Source organism: Myodes glareolus, chromosome 1 (assembly GCF_982192425.1).
Source record: "Myodes glareolus chromosome 1, mMyoGla1.1, whole genome shotgun sequence".
Classification (NCBI taxonomy): domain Eukaryota; kingdom Metazoa; phylum Chordata; class Mammalia; order Rodentia; family Cricetidae; genus Myodes; species Myodes glareolus.
In genome coordinates, this window is record NC_142026.1 from 64,091,338 (window position 1) to 64,109,453 (window position 18,116).

Here is an 18,116-nt window from a genome sequence, read left to right on the forward strand (position 1 = left end):
TTTAAGCTTTCTCTCGCTGTCGAGGGGTTCAAAGGTGTCCATGTTACTGTTTGAGGGTGGAAGACTCTTCTACTGGGTTCTGCTGAGCAATTAGTTTAAAGCACTCACATTTGGGCTGGGGAACTAACTCAGTGACAGAACCCTGACCTCACAAGAGCAAGGCTCTAGGTCACTCATGGCGCCATACACAGGAAGAGACACATCTAAAAGTTCTGTATTCTGATTCAAGAATGCCAAAGGCTAGTGGATAGGTATTTAGCTTGGCGGTAGAGCACCTGCCTAGAATCTCCCAGTGAGGGGCTGGGGTGTGACTCAGTGGTAGAGCACCTGCCTAGAGTCCCCCAATGAGGGACTGGGAGTGTGGCTCAGTGGCAGAGCACCTGCCTAGAATCCCCCAGTGAGGGACTGGGAGTGTGGCTCAGTGGCAGAACACTTTCAAAAGGTCCCTGTTCCATCCCAAGAATATGTGGGGGGCACAAAAGGAATTTTCGAGGTTTGCCTATCTGATTCACTAGTGTCCTCAATTGAGTGAGTAGCTTTACACGTGTGGTTCCATGTACATGAGGTAAGACCTATCATTAACCACTTGTTTCTGAGACAGAATCGCACTATTCAGCCCTGGCTGGCCTGGAACTCCGCATGTAGACCAGACTGGACTCATCTGCTTGCCTCTGTGTCCCAAGGCCATGACGAAAGGTGTCGCCACCTGTCTTGGCTATTCCCTGCTTCTCTTCTCGGCTGTGCGAGCATACTGTCAAGATGCCTACATTCCGGGGTGCTGTGAGTATTGGGGTCTTGCAGTGAGACTCTGGGACCGGGGTCTGAACCTCTCAAACCTTTGTGTGTTGGGGAAGTGTTTAGGAGGTGATATAAAATGTAGACATGGTCAAGAATGGTGCCGCAGGCAGTGATCTCAGCACTGGGGAGACCGAGCAAGAGGATCATGAGTCCTAGAGTGAGACTGTCTCAAAAAAATTCTGAGGAGAGAGAGAGAGAGAGAGAGAGAGAGAGGAAGAAGAGGAGGAGGAGGAGGGAGGAGGAGGAGGGAAGAAGGGAGGAAAAGAGGTATAGGAAGAAAAAAGAAGGAAGGAAGGAAGGAAGGTCTCCCGTGGATTTGCGTGTCAGTGGCCTTTGGACGGAACTCGGGTGACCACAGGGAAAGGGAAATGGAACCTGAGGCGGGGAGGAGAATCTGCCAAGCCCCTTGTGACCTCCAGAGTCCGTTAGGTACCTTCACATCTGTGACACATTCATCTTCCAAACCACGCAGGGTGCCAGCGGAAAGGAGGGGCCCCAGCTCCCCGTTCTCCAAGGCGACCATGTCTACCAAGCCCAGGATCTCCCTGGGGTGGGGAAAGAAGAGACAGAAGTTCTGTGAGAGATGGGGCTGAGCCCCGGGGCCCCTCCACGTGTCCCTACAGTCCCGGTGTCGGCGACCCTGGGCCACTCCCTTCCTCTCTCGGGCTGCCTTTCTCATCTTTCAAAGGAAGTGTTTAGAATTATGTTTCCCTTGGCTCCAGTACTCTGAGTCAGCTCTCCTGATGGATGGCGTCCGGGCAAGACTTAGCTGTCAAGTTCAGGCTTGACGAGCGGACTTGAGCTTCACGGGCAGTGGCTCCCTTGGGCCTCTAACTTTGGGAGCCTCACCTCACCAGGTTGGGGGGGTGCTTTCCAACTTAGCTGCGCATGTGCCCCTTTCAGGTGGGGCTAACATCCTCATCATCGCCCACTCCGCACCTCCCATCACCCACCCTCACCAGATTTTTCTCGTGGGATCTGCTTGGTCAGAAATGCCATCTTCCTCTGATTCATACTTAGCCCGCGTCTTATCTCTTCCAGGAGCTTTCCAGACCCACATTCTGCCGCTACCTGTCATGGGTAGTCTGAGATCTCCCCAACACGAATTCAAAGGGCTCTGCCTTCCTTTTCTTTTGATGACTGCATTCTGACCTTTTAAATATTATTAGGGACTAGGTAGCCCAGGCTAGCCTAGGGCTCACTGTATAGCCCAGGCTCACTTTGAACTTCTGATCTTCCTACTTCAGCCTTCCAGCTGCTTGAGAGCACAAGTGTGTGTGATTGGGCACCATGTTCTCATTTGCTACATCCCTTCATTCTCTGATGTGTGGTTTGGAGATGGCTAACTTCTTTCTTCCCAGAGAAGAACAATGGAGTTATCCCCTTCAATCCCCCCACAAGTATAGTCCATTTGGGGATTCAGAGGCTCAACAGATGTAAGATTCCAGAATTAGAAGGAAGGGCCCGTGGCGCTGAGTTTCCCAAAATTGTATCAGAACTCAGCGATCAGCAGTGTGGGGACAGTCAGGGTCAACAGTGACAAAGTCCAGTGACCAAAAGGGAGTGGAACGAAGGTTTAGGCTCCTTAGCACTAACTCAATAGGCTGGAAGAGTTATAAACCTACCAAGCCTTAAAAATATATATGAGCCAGGCAGTGGTGGCACCTCCTTTTATTCCCAGCAGAGACAGGCAGATGGATCTCTGTGAGTTCAAGGCCAGCCTGGTCTATATATCGAGTTCCAGGACAGTCAAGGCTACACACAGAAACCCTGTCTTGGAAACAAACAAACAAACAAAAACAAAAAAATATGTGGGGGTTGGAGAGATAGTTAAACTGCGAAGAGCACTTCCTGCTCTTGCAGAGGACCTGGGTTCAGTTCCCAGCACCCACACTGCTCACAATTGCCTGTCAGTCTAGCTTCACCGGATCCACCCCCCTCCACTTGTGGCTGCTGTTGGCACCAGCACACAGATACACATGCGCGAGCACACGTGCACATACACATGAATGAAGAATTTAAATCTTCATAAAATATCTGCCCAGCTGGGCAGTGGGCACACGCCTTTAATCCCAGGACGTGGAAGGCAGAGGCCGGCGGATCTCTGTGAGTTTGAGGCCAGCCTGGTCTACTGAGTTCCAGGACAGGTTTCAAAGCTACAGAGAAATCCTGTCTCAAGACAAAACAAAACAAAACAAAACAAAGCAAAAATCTACCCAGCAGGCTTGTCTCATTTGATACTTGGGAGGCTGAGAGGGGAAAATTGGAAGTTCAAGGCTTGCCTGATGAACAGAGTGAGTTCAAATACAATCTGGGGTACAGACTAAGACCGTGTCTCAACATGAAAAAATAAAGGGAGCTGAGGCTGTAGCCCAGTGCAGACTGCTTGTCTAGTGTGTGAAAGCATGCAAGACCAGGGGTTTAATTCCCAGAACAGAGGGACAGACAGAGACAGAGACAGAGAGCTACTGTTTTTGTTTGTTTATTTTATTTTGTTTTGAGACCAGGTTTTCTTGTGTAGCCCTGGCTGTCCTGGAACTTGTTCTGTAGGCCAGGCTGGCCTCAGCCTCACAGAGATCTGCTTGCCTCTGCCTCCCAAGTACTGGGATTAAAGGTGTGCACCACCACTGCCTGGCAAGAGAGCTGCTATTTTTTTAGACTATTGCATGTAGCATGATCAAAAGGGGCAGGTGTGCCATATGCATGCAGAGGCCAAAAGACATCTTTGCGGAGTCTGTTCTCTCCTTCCTCCCTAACATGGGCTCTAGGGTTCCAACTCACATTGCCAGGCTTGCACGACAAATATCGTTACCCCTGAGACACCTCACTGGTTCCTCCCAATTTTATTTTATTTATTTTATTTGAGACAGGGCCTTTCTATATAGCCCTGGCTGTCCTGTGTAGATCAGGCTGTTCTGGAACTCACAAAAATCCACCTACCTTCCTAGTGTCAGGAATACAGGTGTGGGCTATCACACCCGCTGCCTCTCAGAATTCTCTCAGACTGAGGGTCAGTGGGAGAGAGATCCACGTTGCTAACGTCCTGGGACTGGAAGGGTGGACAGCTCATCCCTTTCCAGAAGATCCACAGCACTGAGCTACTAGGCCCGCTGTGGATTAAACAGTGCTGAGAACTCAGAACGAGAACACCGATGGTGTTCTAGGCCTGGAAGGACCGCAGTGTTAAGATTTGAAGTCCCCAAGAGGCAAGTCACTAACACATAGGGTGTTACTATGGACAGTGCTAATGGCCCTGGCCTGGGGGTGATGGACTCTAGTGGAAGGAATGAATAAGGTCCAGTACGAGGACCCCATAGCCATCAGCGTTGAGTTTACAGAGGTTCTGGGGCTGTAACAATCAACAAAGCTGGTACAGGGACGGACACGAGTGATATATAGATGGTCCCACATTTGCCAGGGTCTAGTATGTCGATGCTCTAGTGTGCACCTCTAATCCCAGCACTAGGGACATCCTACTTGGCTTTAATTGCCAACTCGACAAAAACCGATCTAAGAGAGAATCCTCAACTAAGGAACCCTTCAGATGAGTTCACGGTGGAATGTCATAGAAGGGTGCAGCCCACTCACTGTGGATTACCCCATCTCTGGGCAGGGGATCCTGAGCCATATAAAGAAGCTAGCTGAGACACCTGCCAGCCAGCCAGCAGTACACGCCCATGGTTTCTACTGCGTTTCTGTGCTGTGAGTTCCTTGGTCCTAGGATACTCTCAGTGTGTGGAACAGCTAGCCAGACTGCCGTCAAGTTTCTGCTTAAGTTTCTGCCCTGATGTCCCTCGGTGAGAGACAATGAGGACTGAGACCTTTGAGCTGAATGAGTCTTTTCCTCCCATAAACTGCTTTTGGGCAGAGTGTACTTTTTATCACAACGAAAAGGAATGAAAGAATAAGGGAGGCAGAGGAGGATCGGAAGGAGAGCTTTGCAAAATGTCAATAGCGCAGATGACGAAATTTATCTGTTAATTGATGGAAAGAAAGAAGAGGAGGCAGAGCTGGAGCGATGGTTCAGCGGTTTGCTGGACTTTTTTTTTTTTTTTTTTTTTTTTTTTTTTTTTTTTTTTGAGGAGGATCTGAGTTTGGTTTCCAGCATTCACACTGGGCAATTTACACCTGCCAGTTACTCCAACTCTAGCGGGAAACAGTGCTTCTTTCTGGTCTCTTTCAGGCACCCATATGCCTGTGCACATACATATGCACAGATACGCATGCCTACAAGTAAATTAAAAAAAAAAGGAAAAAAGTTCAAGCTAGCCTGGGCTACACATGAGCCTCTTCCCCTAAATCCAATAACTCAAACAAGGTGTCTGGGGTAAGGTGCGTACGGCCCGGGGCGTCCCAGGCTCACCTGGGGTACACCTGATGGTGCCAATGCAGCAGGGCGTAGCGATCAGCGAGCGGAAGCCTGCGGCGCGCGGCCGCCCCGAGCCACTCGGCCAGGGCCTCGTGGTAGCCGCGCAGGTAGACGGCGCCGGCGCGCAGCCCTGCGGGGTAGGCGGGCGCCAGACGACCGCGCACGGTGGCCACGTCCTCCAGCAGGCGCGCGCGCAGCGCCTCCAGCTGCCCCGCCAGCGCCCCGCGCGCGCCCGGCGCCGCCGCCTCCTCTAGCCGCTCCCGCGCCGCGCGCGCCACCGCTTCGGCCCAGCGCGCGCGCAGTTTGCGGGCCGCCCCGGGGCCGCGCCGCAGGTCCGCCGCCTCCTCCTGCTGCAGCACGCGACCCAGTTGCGCCACCGCTCCCGCGCCGGGCCCCGGGGCCGCCAGAGTCTCGCGCACCAGCGCCCAGAGCTCGCGCTGCAGCGCTTCGTACAGCAGCGCCACATCCCGCGCGCGCCGCCCCGCGCCCGCCTCGGCCTCCCCCGGCGCCTCCGCCTCCAGCTCCAGAATGTGCTCGTCCGCCCGTGCCAGCTCGCGCTTCTGGATCAGACCCAGGATCTCCAGCACTGTGGAGGGGTTTGGGTGGGGGAGAAAAGGGGGGTGTCAGGAAGTGGGGCATGTGCCCCAGGACTCGCAAAATCAGAGAGTGGAGAGATGAGGAGAAAGAGCGCAGGACACCACAACTGAAAGGTGAAGGATGTGGTGAGGGTGTCAGAGCTCGGGATGTGGCCGCTAGTTCCCTCCAAAATGAGAGAGAGTGATTGTCAACCCTGGTGACACTCGCCCTTAACATCAGCTATTGCACTCAACAGAGCAGCCTGGACTACAGAGAGAGACCTTGTCACAAAACAAAAAGAAAACAACAAGTAAAGTGAGAGGGCTCCGTGGCAAAGGTGCCTGCTGCCAAGTTTGATGACCCGAGTTCCATCCCAGGACCCACATTTCCTGGAAAGTGTTCTCTGTCCTCCATCTATGCATGTGCACACAAGAGGGGGGTGGGAGATACAGAGAAGAGAGATACAGAGAGACAGAGAGAGAAGAAAAAGAGGAATGGGGCTGCCTGCAATCCCAGCAGGAGGATGAAGAGTTCAAGGTCTTGGGGCTGAAGATCTGATCCCTTCTTCTGGCCTCCTCAGGCACACGTGTGGTGCACGGAAATACATGCAAAGCACGTACACATAAAATAATAAACCAATTTTAAAAAGAGTTCAAGGTCTACCTAGGCTACATAGCAAGTTTGAAGCCATTTCTGAGGTACATGAGTCTCTGTCTCAAAAAAAAAGGGGGGGGGGCTGGAGCGATGGCTTAGCAGTCAAGAGCATTGCCTGCTCTTCCAAAGGTTCTGAGTTCAATTCCCAGCAACCACATGGTGGCTGACAACCATCTGAAATGAGATCTTCTGGTCTGCAGGCAGACACACAGACAGAATATTGTATACATAATAAATAAATATAAAAATATTATTTAAAAAAAGAGTCAGTAATAAGTCCCCAGAAAGGACCAAGATGAGGGAAGGAATTGAGGAAGCAGAGGTTGAGGGAAGATGAAGGACTCCGGCCAGGAGCTTTGGAGAGGAACCTGCGTGTGGAGCAGAGGCCACAAGGACAGCAGGTGACATAGAGAAGCTGGGTGTGTGGTCTCACATTGGTCATCCTCCCACTTGGGAGGCTGAGACAGGAGGATTGCCTTGGGCTCCAGGCTGTCCCGGGCTATGTTCTGAGCTTCATGCTAGACAGAGCGACAGACACAGAGAAAAATGTGATGAGGGAGGAAGCAAATGTGATGAGAGGGTTTGGGGAAGGAGCTGGGGAGAAGAGAACAGTTAGAGAGGCAGCCAAGGATGGACCAGCTCGCGCAGGTACAAGGTTAGCAATAGAAAACGGTGGGATTGGAGGAAGGGGCTGGGACGGAGAGGAGGCTCTGAGTGCGACTTGTGGGGTTGAGAGATGCGCTCAGAGTCAGGTAAGTAACTGATGGAGAGCCATGGAGGGGAGAAGGGGCAGGCTGGTTAGGGGTCTTCGGGGGTGGGATGGCTGTGATGGTAAGGCCACACTCTACAAAGGTGGGACCCACTGTGAAAAGGGGAGTCATGGGTTTGAGAGGCTTTAAGTAGAGGCCAAAGGGGAGGAGGGTCCCGTTGGCCAAGAGTTACCCTCAACACCTCCCCCCCCCCCCTCCCCGCCGTTTCCTCCCTGGCAGAGAAGCTATTTCCTGAGCAGCGCTATTTCTGCCCATCCGTTTCCAGAAGGCGGGGGCTCCAGTCACCCCCTCCTCACCTCTCTGCAGTGCCCTCCCAGTCCCCAGGGAGCCGGAGCTGAAATAGCCTCTGTCCAGGATGTGGAGGGCATCAGAGGACAGGAGAGGCTCCAGGAAGGTCCCCCGATGATGCATGAAGTAGGGGGTGGGGCTGAAGCTGAGAGAGAGTGGCACAGGGCTGGGGAGGAGGATGGAGTTTGGGGGAGGCTGGGGAAAAGACAGAGCGAGGTGGAGGGCATTTTAGCATGGGAGTGAGCTTGGCACTGCAATTTACAGACTGAACAAGAAAGCCAGGCACGATGAAGCAGACATGGCCTACCTACCAGGGCAGAAGAAACCTCAAGTTAAGGCTAGTTTGGGCTACTTTAGAGACCTTGTCTCAAACTGAGGGAGAAAAAAAGAGAGAGAGTCAAGTTTGGTGGAACACACCTGTAATCCCAGGACAGAGGCAGAGGCAGAAGGATTGCCCTAAAGTTGGAAGCCAGTCTCATTCACAGAGATCTATAGATCGAGCCAGGGCTATAAAGTGAGACCTTCTCAAAAACCATACAGAGTCTAGAGAGACCACTGGAAGGGTAGAGGACCCAGGTCCAGTTCCCAGCACCCACATGGTGGCTCACAATGGTCTCACTCCCTCTCCAGGGGATCCAGTGCCCCCTTCTGGACTCTAGGGCATCGCACACATAGTGCACATATATATGTGCACACAAGCTCATAAAATAACAATAATAAAAACAAAAAATTCCAAAATACAAAACGGTAGTAAACCATGGGTTCACTCCCCTGTCCCCCCCCAAAAAAAAAGAAAGGAAAAAAATTGAATTTGTCCGTTTATGTTTTGGGTTGTGAGCCTCACTTTTAATGGTTGGGCCATCTCTCTAGACCTCATTTATCCATTTTTATTGTTTATATGTGTGCACATGATAGGGGAGGGAGCAAGCACACATGCACTGCTGCATGTATGGAGGTCCTATGACAGCTTTGTGGGGCTGCTTCTCCCTTTCATCTTTCCCTGGGTTCCAGAAATGGAGTTCAGATTCCCAGGCTTTCCCAGCTAAGCTGCCTCACAGGCCCAGGCATTGAGAACATGATGGTGGCTCAGGAAGAGAGGGACACAGAGGAAGCATGGGACATAGCATGGGGGTGGGGTTGAGGATGAGGATGGGTTGGTATTATGGGTTGACTGTGTCCTCTCAACCAAGCTGTGACTTCTAGTCTTCCAGTATTACAAATGTAACCTCAATTAGAAATATGATCTTCCCAGACATCATGAGCATAGCTCCTAAGCCAAAAGCTGGTGTTCTTAAGAACAGAATACTGTGGGTAAGGACAGGGCTCAGCAGGTAAAGGCACTGGCTACCAAGCCTGACAAACTGAATTTGATCCTCCGGATCCACACAGTGGGAGAAGAGAATTGACATTGACTCTTGCAAGTTATTGTCAGTCACACACACACACACACACACACACACACACGCACGCACGCACGCACGCACGCACGCAGAGAGACAGAGGGGAACGAGAGGAGAGACAGGGACAATTCCACACAAGGATGAAAGATTGGAAGGATGAGTCTCCAGTTCCAAGGCAGGCAGATTTCCAGCAGCCAGCCAGAGCTGGGAAGAGACATCGAAGGGTCCTCTACAGGTCGCCTGTTGGGTACAGCCTGGAACCAACTGTCTCTACTCTCCAAGGCACCCATGGTGGCCATAGGAAGTAACCCAGGTACTGCGGGACTACGGGTGAGCAGCTGGGGCAGGTGTTTTCGAAAAGCAAGCCTGGACATGACATTGAAGCTGGAGGCGGAGGAAGGAGGTGAGGTTCAGAAAGGAATGGGTGGGAATGGCTGCTGTGCGGCCTGAGCTAGGGATGGGGTGGGGGGCAGTGTGAAGCTCAGGGCCAGGTAGTCTTAGGCAGGGGAGGAAAGGGGGCTGGAGGCTGGGGAATGGGAAATGGGGCCTTACAGAGTTCAGGAACATGGAACATGCTAGCTGGACTTTCATTTGGTGTCAGACATGGACATGAGAAGTTGGAAATGGCCTTTGCGGTCGTTAGCATTCATTTAGTGTGTGTGTGTGTCTACAGTCATTTGGGTTCCAAGGTTTCAACTCATGGCGTCAGACTTGTGCAGCAAGCACCTTAACAAACTGAGCCATCTTGCTGACCCAAATACGGACTTTCGGAGGGAAGGGTGATTGGACGTGGGCCGTATGACTCAAGATGGTGCCACAGACGAAGGCTGGCATGAGATTAGGTAGAAAGAAGGGGAACCCCACCCCCAAGGGTTGATGGATGCAGCAGTGAGTGTCCTAGGCTTGCATCAAGAGTCCCCACTCACTCACCCGATAGTGGTTCCTTCATTTTTGGAGGCTCCGGGACTTTGGGTGGGGGCTCAGGGGCCGCCTCACCTGCAGGTACCACTCTCTCTGCCAAGGATGCCCGTCGGGGCTTGGGCCCACGACCGAGTCTCAGAAAAGCCAGTCTTCGAGCGGCTTCTCCAGTTGGCTCCTCATCGCCGTGGGTTCGGAACCCCTGAAGCCGGGTCAGGAGGCCAAAATCGGCTGAGCTCCTTCGTATGCCTGGTGCCAGCACACGGCCCAAGAAAGAACGGCCTTGCCCATCCCCGGGGCTGCCTGCCCGCCGGCCAGAGGTCCAGCCTAATCGGAAATGAGCCAGACCAGCCAGCTTCTCCAGCGTGGCCCGCCGGCCACACGACGTCCCATTGGGCAGTGTCCCCTGCTCCCGAGCTTCTTCTTCCAGCGCTGAAGCATCTTCAAAGGGGTTGCGAGAGGACCGCAGGGGCAGGGTACCTGCCCGTGGCACCTTAGGGTCTCCCACCCCCAGACTCTTCAGGATTGGCATTTTGACAGGCTGGTACCTGCAGAAAAATAATGACCAAAGTGATGTGGGTGACGGTGTCTGTCCTTGTGTGCTGAGGGCTTTGATTAGAAGGCGCCAGACACAGGTCTGGACACTTAGAGGTTACAAGCCAGGCATCCTCGCACCCCCTTAATTCCAGCATATGGGAGAGTCCTAGGCAAGCCAGGGATGCCTAAGATAACTGATCTCAAAACACTGAAGACAAAGCCAGGTGTGGCAGTGACCCTTGGTACTGAGCACTGGGAAGGTGAGGGCAGGAGGATCAGGAGTTCAGAGCCTTTCTGGGCCACACTGAGGTTTTAGGGCAACTTGAACTAAACCACATGAAACTCTCCCTGGGCCACATACATCTCTCTTTTTTGCTCTCTCTCTCTCACACACACATATATACACTCTCTCTCACACACACATATATACACTCTCATACACACACACACACACACACACACAAAAAAAAAAACCCTCTCTCCCCCGGTCTGTCTCTCTCTTTCTCTCTTTCTGTCACAAACACGTCTTTCTCACTCACACTGCTTCTCTCTCACATACACACATATATACTCTCTTACACACACACACACACACATGCGCACACATGTGCACCCACACACACCCACACACACAAAGCTGATGATATTAAGAAGGCAAAAGGGATGGATGTGGCGACACAGCCCTATAATCCCAGTACTCTAGAGACAGAAACAGGAGGATTGACACCTGTGCAGCAACATGGTCATAGGGAGCTGCAGGCCAGCAAGACTAGATGAAACCCAGTCTCAAAACAAACAGACAAGCAGCAGCTAGGAGCATAATAAAACAAAAACTGTAATGGAGGTGTGGCTCACAGGTAGAGAGAGCCCCTGCCTAGAATCCCCCAGTGAGTGCTGGGGTGTGGCCCAGCTTGCACAAGGCTCTGGGTATGATACCCAACACTGCCAAAAAGCAAGAAACTTACTGGGTCTTGGGATCCATTCTTTACAGGCTGTGGGGATACAGCTGTGACAGGCCAGAGCCACCCTTACAGGGCTCGCACTGTCCTGAGTCCTGTCCATCTCTTTGTCTCCATCTCTGGTCCTTTGTCCCTCCCTAAACCCCCCTCACAACTGGAAACTATGACCACTTCTCTGCCCCAGACTCAGGTTTTTGTTTCTTTGTTTTTTGTGTTTTGTTTAGTTTTGTTTTTTTCAGACAGAAGTCCAGGCTGATCCAAGACTTGTTACATAGCTTAGGATGGCCTCAAACTTGAGGTGATCCTCCTGTCTCAATCTTCTAGGTATGCCTACAGCCACCATACCAAGCTTATTTTAATTTTTGAGGCAGAAATCACATAGTGTAGGTTGGCTTTGAACTCCTGATCCTCTTGCCTCCACTTCCGGGATAACAGTATTGCACCACCATGCCCTTTCAGCTTCTTGGCACTTGTAGCTCAGCTTTGAAGACTTCCACGTAGCATAAACCTGATCCTTCCTCTCCAGAACCTTCCATAGCTCCCCAGTGCCATTGGTACAACATTCAGGTCCCTCATCAGGGCCCTGGGATCTGTGGGCTGGGCTGCACACCTCTCTAGAGTGAATAAATCCCCTGGTTCCTCTTCTGTGGGCTGTGTCTCCAGGCCTCCCCACATGGAGCCAGGTCTCCATGCTTTGGATCTCAGTGCCAAGGCAGCCTCCTCCAGGAAGTCCTCCTGACCCTTGGGTCTCTTGGAACCCCTGGGTTCCCTATGGTTCCCTGTATGGCTGTCCCTGTCTGGGGACAGATCTGCATCTGGACTGAGAGCCTGGGGTGGGCAGGGCTGGGCTGTGTCCGTCACTCCTGCGTCCCTGGCTCAGAGCATGGGTCAGGCACTCTGGAATGGGTGCTAACAGGAAGCAAAGGAAGGAAGGAGACAGACAGTTCATTCCTTGGGGGGGAGGAGGTCATGTGGAGCGGGCCACACAGGACCTGAACTCTGTGACAAGGGACTTGGGCTGTTTCCCAGGGGAAACATTTTGATCTTACCTTGTTGTCAGCATTGTGCCCAGAACTCAGGGCCTGGTGGATGAGGGCCCATGCTCCACTACTGAGATATACCTCAGCCCTGGATTATCATTCTAACTCTACCCATATTGCGTGTGTGTGGACGTGGTCACTGGAGCGTCACAGCGCGTATGAGGTAGCCAGTTTCTCTTTCTAATGCCGGCCCCAGGGATCGATCTCAGGCCCTCAACCTTGGCCGCAAGCGCCTTTACCCACTGAGATTTCTCAAGGGCCCCTTGTTTCTTTTCTTTTCCTTTTTTTGTAAAATGTACTCTTCACAGGGTCAGCAAGATGGCAGACACAGATAAATCTCTGTGAAGTTGAGGCCAGCCTGGTTTATATAGAGGTCTATACAGTTCTAGCCAACCAGAACCTCATCGTGTAGACTGTATCCTAAATAAATAAATAAATAAATAAATAAATAAATAAATAATGTCGCTTTCCAGGGCAAAGGATGCAGCTCAACAGCAGAGCTCTTTCCTGGTATATGTTTGTCCCTGGGTCCCATCCCCAGCACAAAAAAAAAAAAAAAAAAAAAAAAAAAAAAAAACCCAAAAAAACAAAAAACAAAAAAACCCAAAACAAACAAACAAACAAAAACCCAACCAAATAAATTAAATGATGAAGTACTCCAAACATCTAGAAAAGTATTAAAAACAAAATCAGCAGTCCTGCATAACAACTCAGAGCTCAGGAGGCTGAGATGAGGGCGTCACCTTAAGTTCAAAGCCAGCCTGGGCCACATAGTGAGTTCCAGCATAGCCTGGAATGCAGAATGAGACCCTGTCTCACAAAATCATAAAAGATGGAGGTTGCAGAGTTGGCTCACTGGTCAAAAGCACTGACTGAGGTCCCGAGTTTGATTCCCAGCACCCACACGGCAACTCACAACCATCTGAAATTCCACCCCTGTTCTTATTCTGGCTTCTTTGGGCACCAGGCATGCAAGTGGTGTGTTGATTACATGTGGGCAAAATATGAAAACAGAAACGGCCTTGCACAGTCTGTCTCACAGCTCAGTGCTTCCCTTTCCTCTGCTTACGACACGCACCCGTAACGTTTATTGACATATAGCCGCACTGTCTGGTTTGCTTGCTTTAAGGGCTGCATAATATTCCAGACAAAACTGGGTAAATAAACACTGGATGCTCATTATATTATATATTATAAGGGCTGGACCCATAGCGAGTTTGTTCACTATATTATATTATATATTACATGGGCTGGACCCATAGCGAGTTTACAAAGGGAGACTACAGAGCCGTGCACCTTGGAGAGAGGCTGCAGCTAGAAGTGTCGGTTCTCGTGGTAGAATCTGCATTCCGACTCTCACTCTCAACCTCGACTGTTTAGACACAACGTTTTCTAGACACACCGTTGTCAACCTCCCTCCAGTTTCCACAGTCCCTATCCCGGAATGAGGCAGTCACCATAGCAACCCTTTGCTTTGGAGCCCCCACGGCGGTGTACAATCGATACACACTCCCCCGTGGGCACACACTGTTCACACACCAATTTATTAGTCTTCCATCTTCTGGAAGGCTCTGCATGCCTCACCCAAAAAATGGCTCCGGGGGGCCGGTGGGGTGGCTCAGTGGGTAGAGGCACTTGCCGCCGAGCATGACAACCTGAGTCTGATGCCTCATCTCCATACGGTAGGAAAAAAATGAACTACTAAAAGTGTCTTCTGGCCTTTACCTATGCACTGCAGCACATGAACGCCTGACACACACGCACACACAAACAAACTGTAATGAAAAAGTGGCTCAGTCCCTCCCAGTAACAGCTCCAACGACCCCCAAACTACCTCTAAGTCCTCTAATGACTGCTGCTCCCAACTGCCTCTAGCAAAGCCAAGACTTCGTCTGCCACTCACTCCCTGGTACCCCTCAAACCATTCCCAGCACATTCCCAGCATTTCTAAACTTAAGCAGCATTTACCACAACCCCCCCACCTCTTTCCCCTTCCTGACTCCGACACCTCCCTCTGCAACCTGGCTCCAACATCCTGCCCCCTCCAACGCCCTCCGCTGCCTCCCGGTGCCCAGGCCCCTGACTCACTTCCGAGCCTCTCTCAAGCCCCCAGCCTCCCGGTTCTGCAGGATGTCTAGGCCACCAGCGTTTCCCTCTCCCGGCCCCTCCTCCTCTTCCTCACTGCCAGCCTTTCCCCAAACCCTCATCAGTAATCCTGACACTGTCAAGCCCTCAGCATCGAGTTAGGTATGGTGGCACAGCAATCCCAGCGCCTGTCTCGGGAGGGCCAGGGCAGGAGGACCACAATGCTTTTGACATCCTGGGTACAGACAAACCCACAAACCCGGTGTGGTGAGGGCATGCCTTTAATCTTGGCACGCGGGAGGTAGAGGCAGGAGGTCAAACTGAGGCACTTGAGATCAAAACATCAAAAGCCAAGGCAGCGGATGTGGCTCAGTGGTGCAGCCGCAGACCCTAGGGGCTTGCGGCTTGCACGAAACTCCAGATACCCAATCCAGCAAGGGGGAAGGAGGGGCACCGGCGGTGCAGGCCTGTTTTCCAGGCACTCAAGACACCCATGCCGAGGATCAGAGCATCAGGATCATCCTTGGACATATAGGAGTTTGAGGCCAACCTGGGCTACATGAGACGGGGAGTGGGGGGTGGGGGGGGATATCTATCATCTATCTATCTATCTATCTATCTATCTATCTATCTATCTACCTACCTACCTACCTACCTACCTACCTACCTACCTATTTGTTTGTTTGTTTATGTGTGTTTCTCGAGACAGGGTTTCTCTGTGTCACCCTGGCTGTCTTGAAACTCACTCTGTAGACCAGGCTGGTCTCAAATTCACAGAGATCCATCTGCCTCTGCCTCCGGAGTGCTGGGATTAAAGGGATGCACCACAACTGCCCAGATGAAAAATAGTGGGTTTTTTTTGTTTTTGGTTTGTTTGTTTTAAAGTCCTGAAGGCCTGCATTGGGAAGCGTTTCTTCCAGGCTGACCGTCCTAAAGCTTGACTCTTGTGGACTTGATCCCGCCACCAGTGAGCAGCCTCCCTAGCTAATCCTAGCCTTGCTTGCTCACTCTCTCTCTTTTTAATTTTATTTATTGATTTATTTATTTTGTGTGTGGAGGTGCACACGTGTCATGGTCTATATATGGAGATCTCATGTAAATTTTGTTAGTCAGCTCTCTCTGCCTTGCGGGTCTCTGAGGTGGAATCCAGTTCCTCACAGCAGTGAGCACCTCTAACCACTGAGCAGTCTTGCTAGCCCTGTCTTCTCTTTCTTTCTTTCTTTCTTTCTTTCTTTCTTTCTCTCTCCTTCCTTCCTTCCTTCCTTCCTTCCTTTCTTTCTTTCTTTCTTTCTTTCTTTCTTTCTTTCTTTCTTTCTTTCTATTTATTCAGACAGTCTCGATCTCTAATCCAAGCTGGTTGGAAGTCACTATGTAATCCAAACTGGCCAGCCTCCTGCCTCAGCCTCCTTAGTCCTGGGATTGCAGGTGTGTGCCCGTACCCAGGTTTTCTGGGTGCTGCCATCCTCATCTTTCGGGAGGCAGCAAGCGTTGGATCCCATCATCCTTCAGCCTCCCCATCAGAGTGTGTTAGATCAAACATCCCCTATCTCCGTCCTCCAAGAGCGGCCAGCCGCAGTCTCTACAAGTCCCTCCTCCCTCTCTGGAACCCAGAGCCCTCCAGGCCCGGGCTGCGCTCTGCCTTCTGCCTCTCCCGCAGCAGCCACCAAACTCAGCCTTCAGCCTCCCTCTGCCCATTGAACCCTCCTGCTTTCCAGGTCCTGGGTTCTGATGGGGCCCCCATCCTTGGGAGACCTTGGGAGCGTGCATTCTTCACCCCCAGACACTCACCTTCTACTTTCTGTCCGTGCCTGTCCCGTTGTCCCCTCTTGCTGTCCAGTCTTCAGACTACTTGGGCCAAGACTGCTGAGAGCTTGGATCTGAGGAGGGGGGGCTTGGAGGAGGACAATTTCCTGTCAGGAAGCCCCTCCCTCTCTGGGGCCAGGGGCTGGAAGGCCCCATTATCTGTCTGTCCTCCTAGGCCAGGCTGTGGTTGGGTCCTGCTGTGACAAGGGCCACAGCCCCGTCCTCACCCTTAGCCCCCCCCTCCCAGCTTTGCCGGAATCTGCCCGCCCTTCTGCCTGCTTTTCACGCCTCCCAAGGTAACAACACCATCCTGTGTACCCAGGGGTGACACCCTGAGCTGGACAGCGGCCCACAACTGAGCTCTAGAGTAACGGAGCTGTGGATGGGGTCTCAAGGGAGCATAGGTTCCCCCCCACCCACCCCGTGTAACAGTTGTGGCTGTCCTGGAACTCACTTGGTAGACCAGGCTGGCCTTGAACTCACTGCAATCCACCAGCCTCTGCCTCCCAAGTGCTGGAATTAAAGGTGTGCGCTGCCACTGCCCGGCTTGCATGTGTCCCTCTTGTATTCCATAGTAAGGGACAGGACTCAGAGGAACCCCTGCTGGTCACAGAGGCTGGGCCTGAGGACCCAGTGGGACAACTCTGGTGCAATCTTAAAAATGTAGTTCTCTCTGGGTGGTGGTGGCACACCCTTAACCCCAGCACTCAGAAGGAAGAGGCAGGCAGACATCTGTAAGTTCAAGGTCAGCCTGGTCTACAAGAACTAGTCCCAGGGCAGGCTCCAAAGCTACAGAGAAAAGAAAGAAAGAAAGAAAGAAAGAAAGAAAGAAAGAAAGAAAGAAAGAAAGAAAGGAAGAAAGAAAGAAAGAAAAAAACCCTGTAGTTCTCTATGTGCAGGGCTCCATCCTTGTCCTCTGGCCTGCTGTGGGCCAGTCTTCCAGAGACCTGGCAACGCTGTGCCACGTCACACAGAGACAGGGTCACTATGTAGCCCGGCTGGTCAGGAACTCAATACATAAACCAGGCTAGCCTCGAACTCCCAGAAATCCTGCTTCCCAAGTGCTGGGATTAGAGGCATGTGCCACCCTGTCTGACCCTTCTTTGTGTGTGTTTGGTAGGGGTGAAGGTGCTGGAATCGAACTCAGGGCCCTGTACAAGCTGGTCGTGTGCTTTGTCATGAAACTACTTCCCGGTCCGTATCTGTCTTCTTTACAGATTCCCCAATTCGCACAATCTAACGTGGATGTAGTGAATCTGACTTTTTTTTTTTTTTCTGGGACAGGGTTTCTCTATGTTGAGTCTGACTCTTTAAAGGAGTGTAATACTGACCAGCGGTGGTGGCTCACACACTCGGGAGGCAGAGGCCAGCCTGGTCTACAGTGCCAGCTCTAGGACAGGCTCCAAAACTGCAGAGAAATTCTGTCTCGAAAAACAAAACAAAACAAAAGTGTACTATTTGTTTATTTTATGTGTGTGAGTGACTCAGAAGCATGTAATGCCCAACAGGCTAGAAGGAGACAGAGCCCCTGGAACTGAAGTTACAGACAGTTGTCCCACTGTGTGCCCACCACTGTGTGTGTGCTGAGACTTGAACCCAGGTCCTCTGCAAGAGCTGAGCCATCACTCCAGCCCCAAATTCATCCTTCGATATCTTGCAATTTAGTGGGTCCTGTGCACTCACAGGGTGGTAGCAGAAGACGCCAGCATCTGAATCTCGGATATCTCAATCACTTTGAAGAGAACCTACAGACTCTGACAGTAGTCCCGGCCTCTTCCCAAAACCGCGGGGAACCAGAAATCCAGGGCTTGCGTTTCTCGGCGGCGGAGCTCTTTTTTTGGAACATTTCGTAGATAACAAATTGTATGATGTGACCGTTGGTGTCCTGCTCCTTCCACTAAATGTTACATTTTCAAGCT

General features: G+C 51.7%; 1 protein-coding gene across 1 annotated transcript in view; it reads right to left on the reverse strand.

Annotated features, from left to right (window-relative positions):
- The window catches only part of Exoc3l2 (exocyst complex component 3 like 2), a 32,285-nt gene extending 15,882 nt beyond the window's left edge, over nucleotides 1–16,403 (reverse strand). Inside the window, exons 1-4 of the mRNA XM_087908394.1 lie at nucleotides 16,183–16,403; nucleotides 9,786–10,321; nucleotides 5,162–5,753; nucleotides 1,232–1,343 (exon numbers count right to left, since the gene is read on the reverse strand). Of these exons, the coding sequence (XP_087764520.1) occupies nucleotides 1,232–1,343; nucleotides 5,162–5,753; nucleotides 9,786–10,305 (1,224 nt within the window). The 5' untranslated portion in view covers nucleotides 10,306–10,321; nucleotides 16,183–16,403. The remainder of the gene's footprint in view (nucleotides 1–1,231; nucleotides 1,344–5,161; nucleotides 5,754–9,785; nucleotides 10,322–16,182) is intronic.
- Between the last annotated feature and the right edge of the window lie 1,713 nt (nucleotides 16,404–18,116).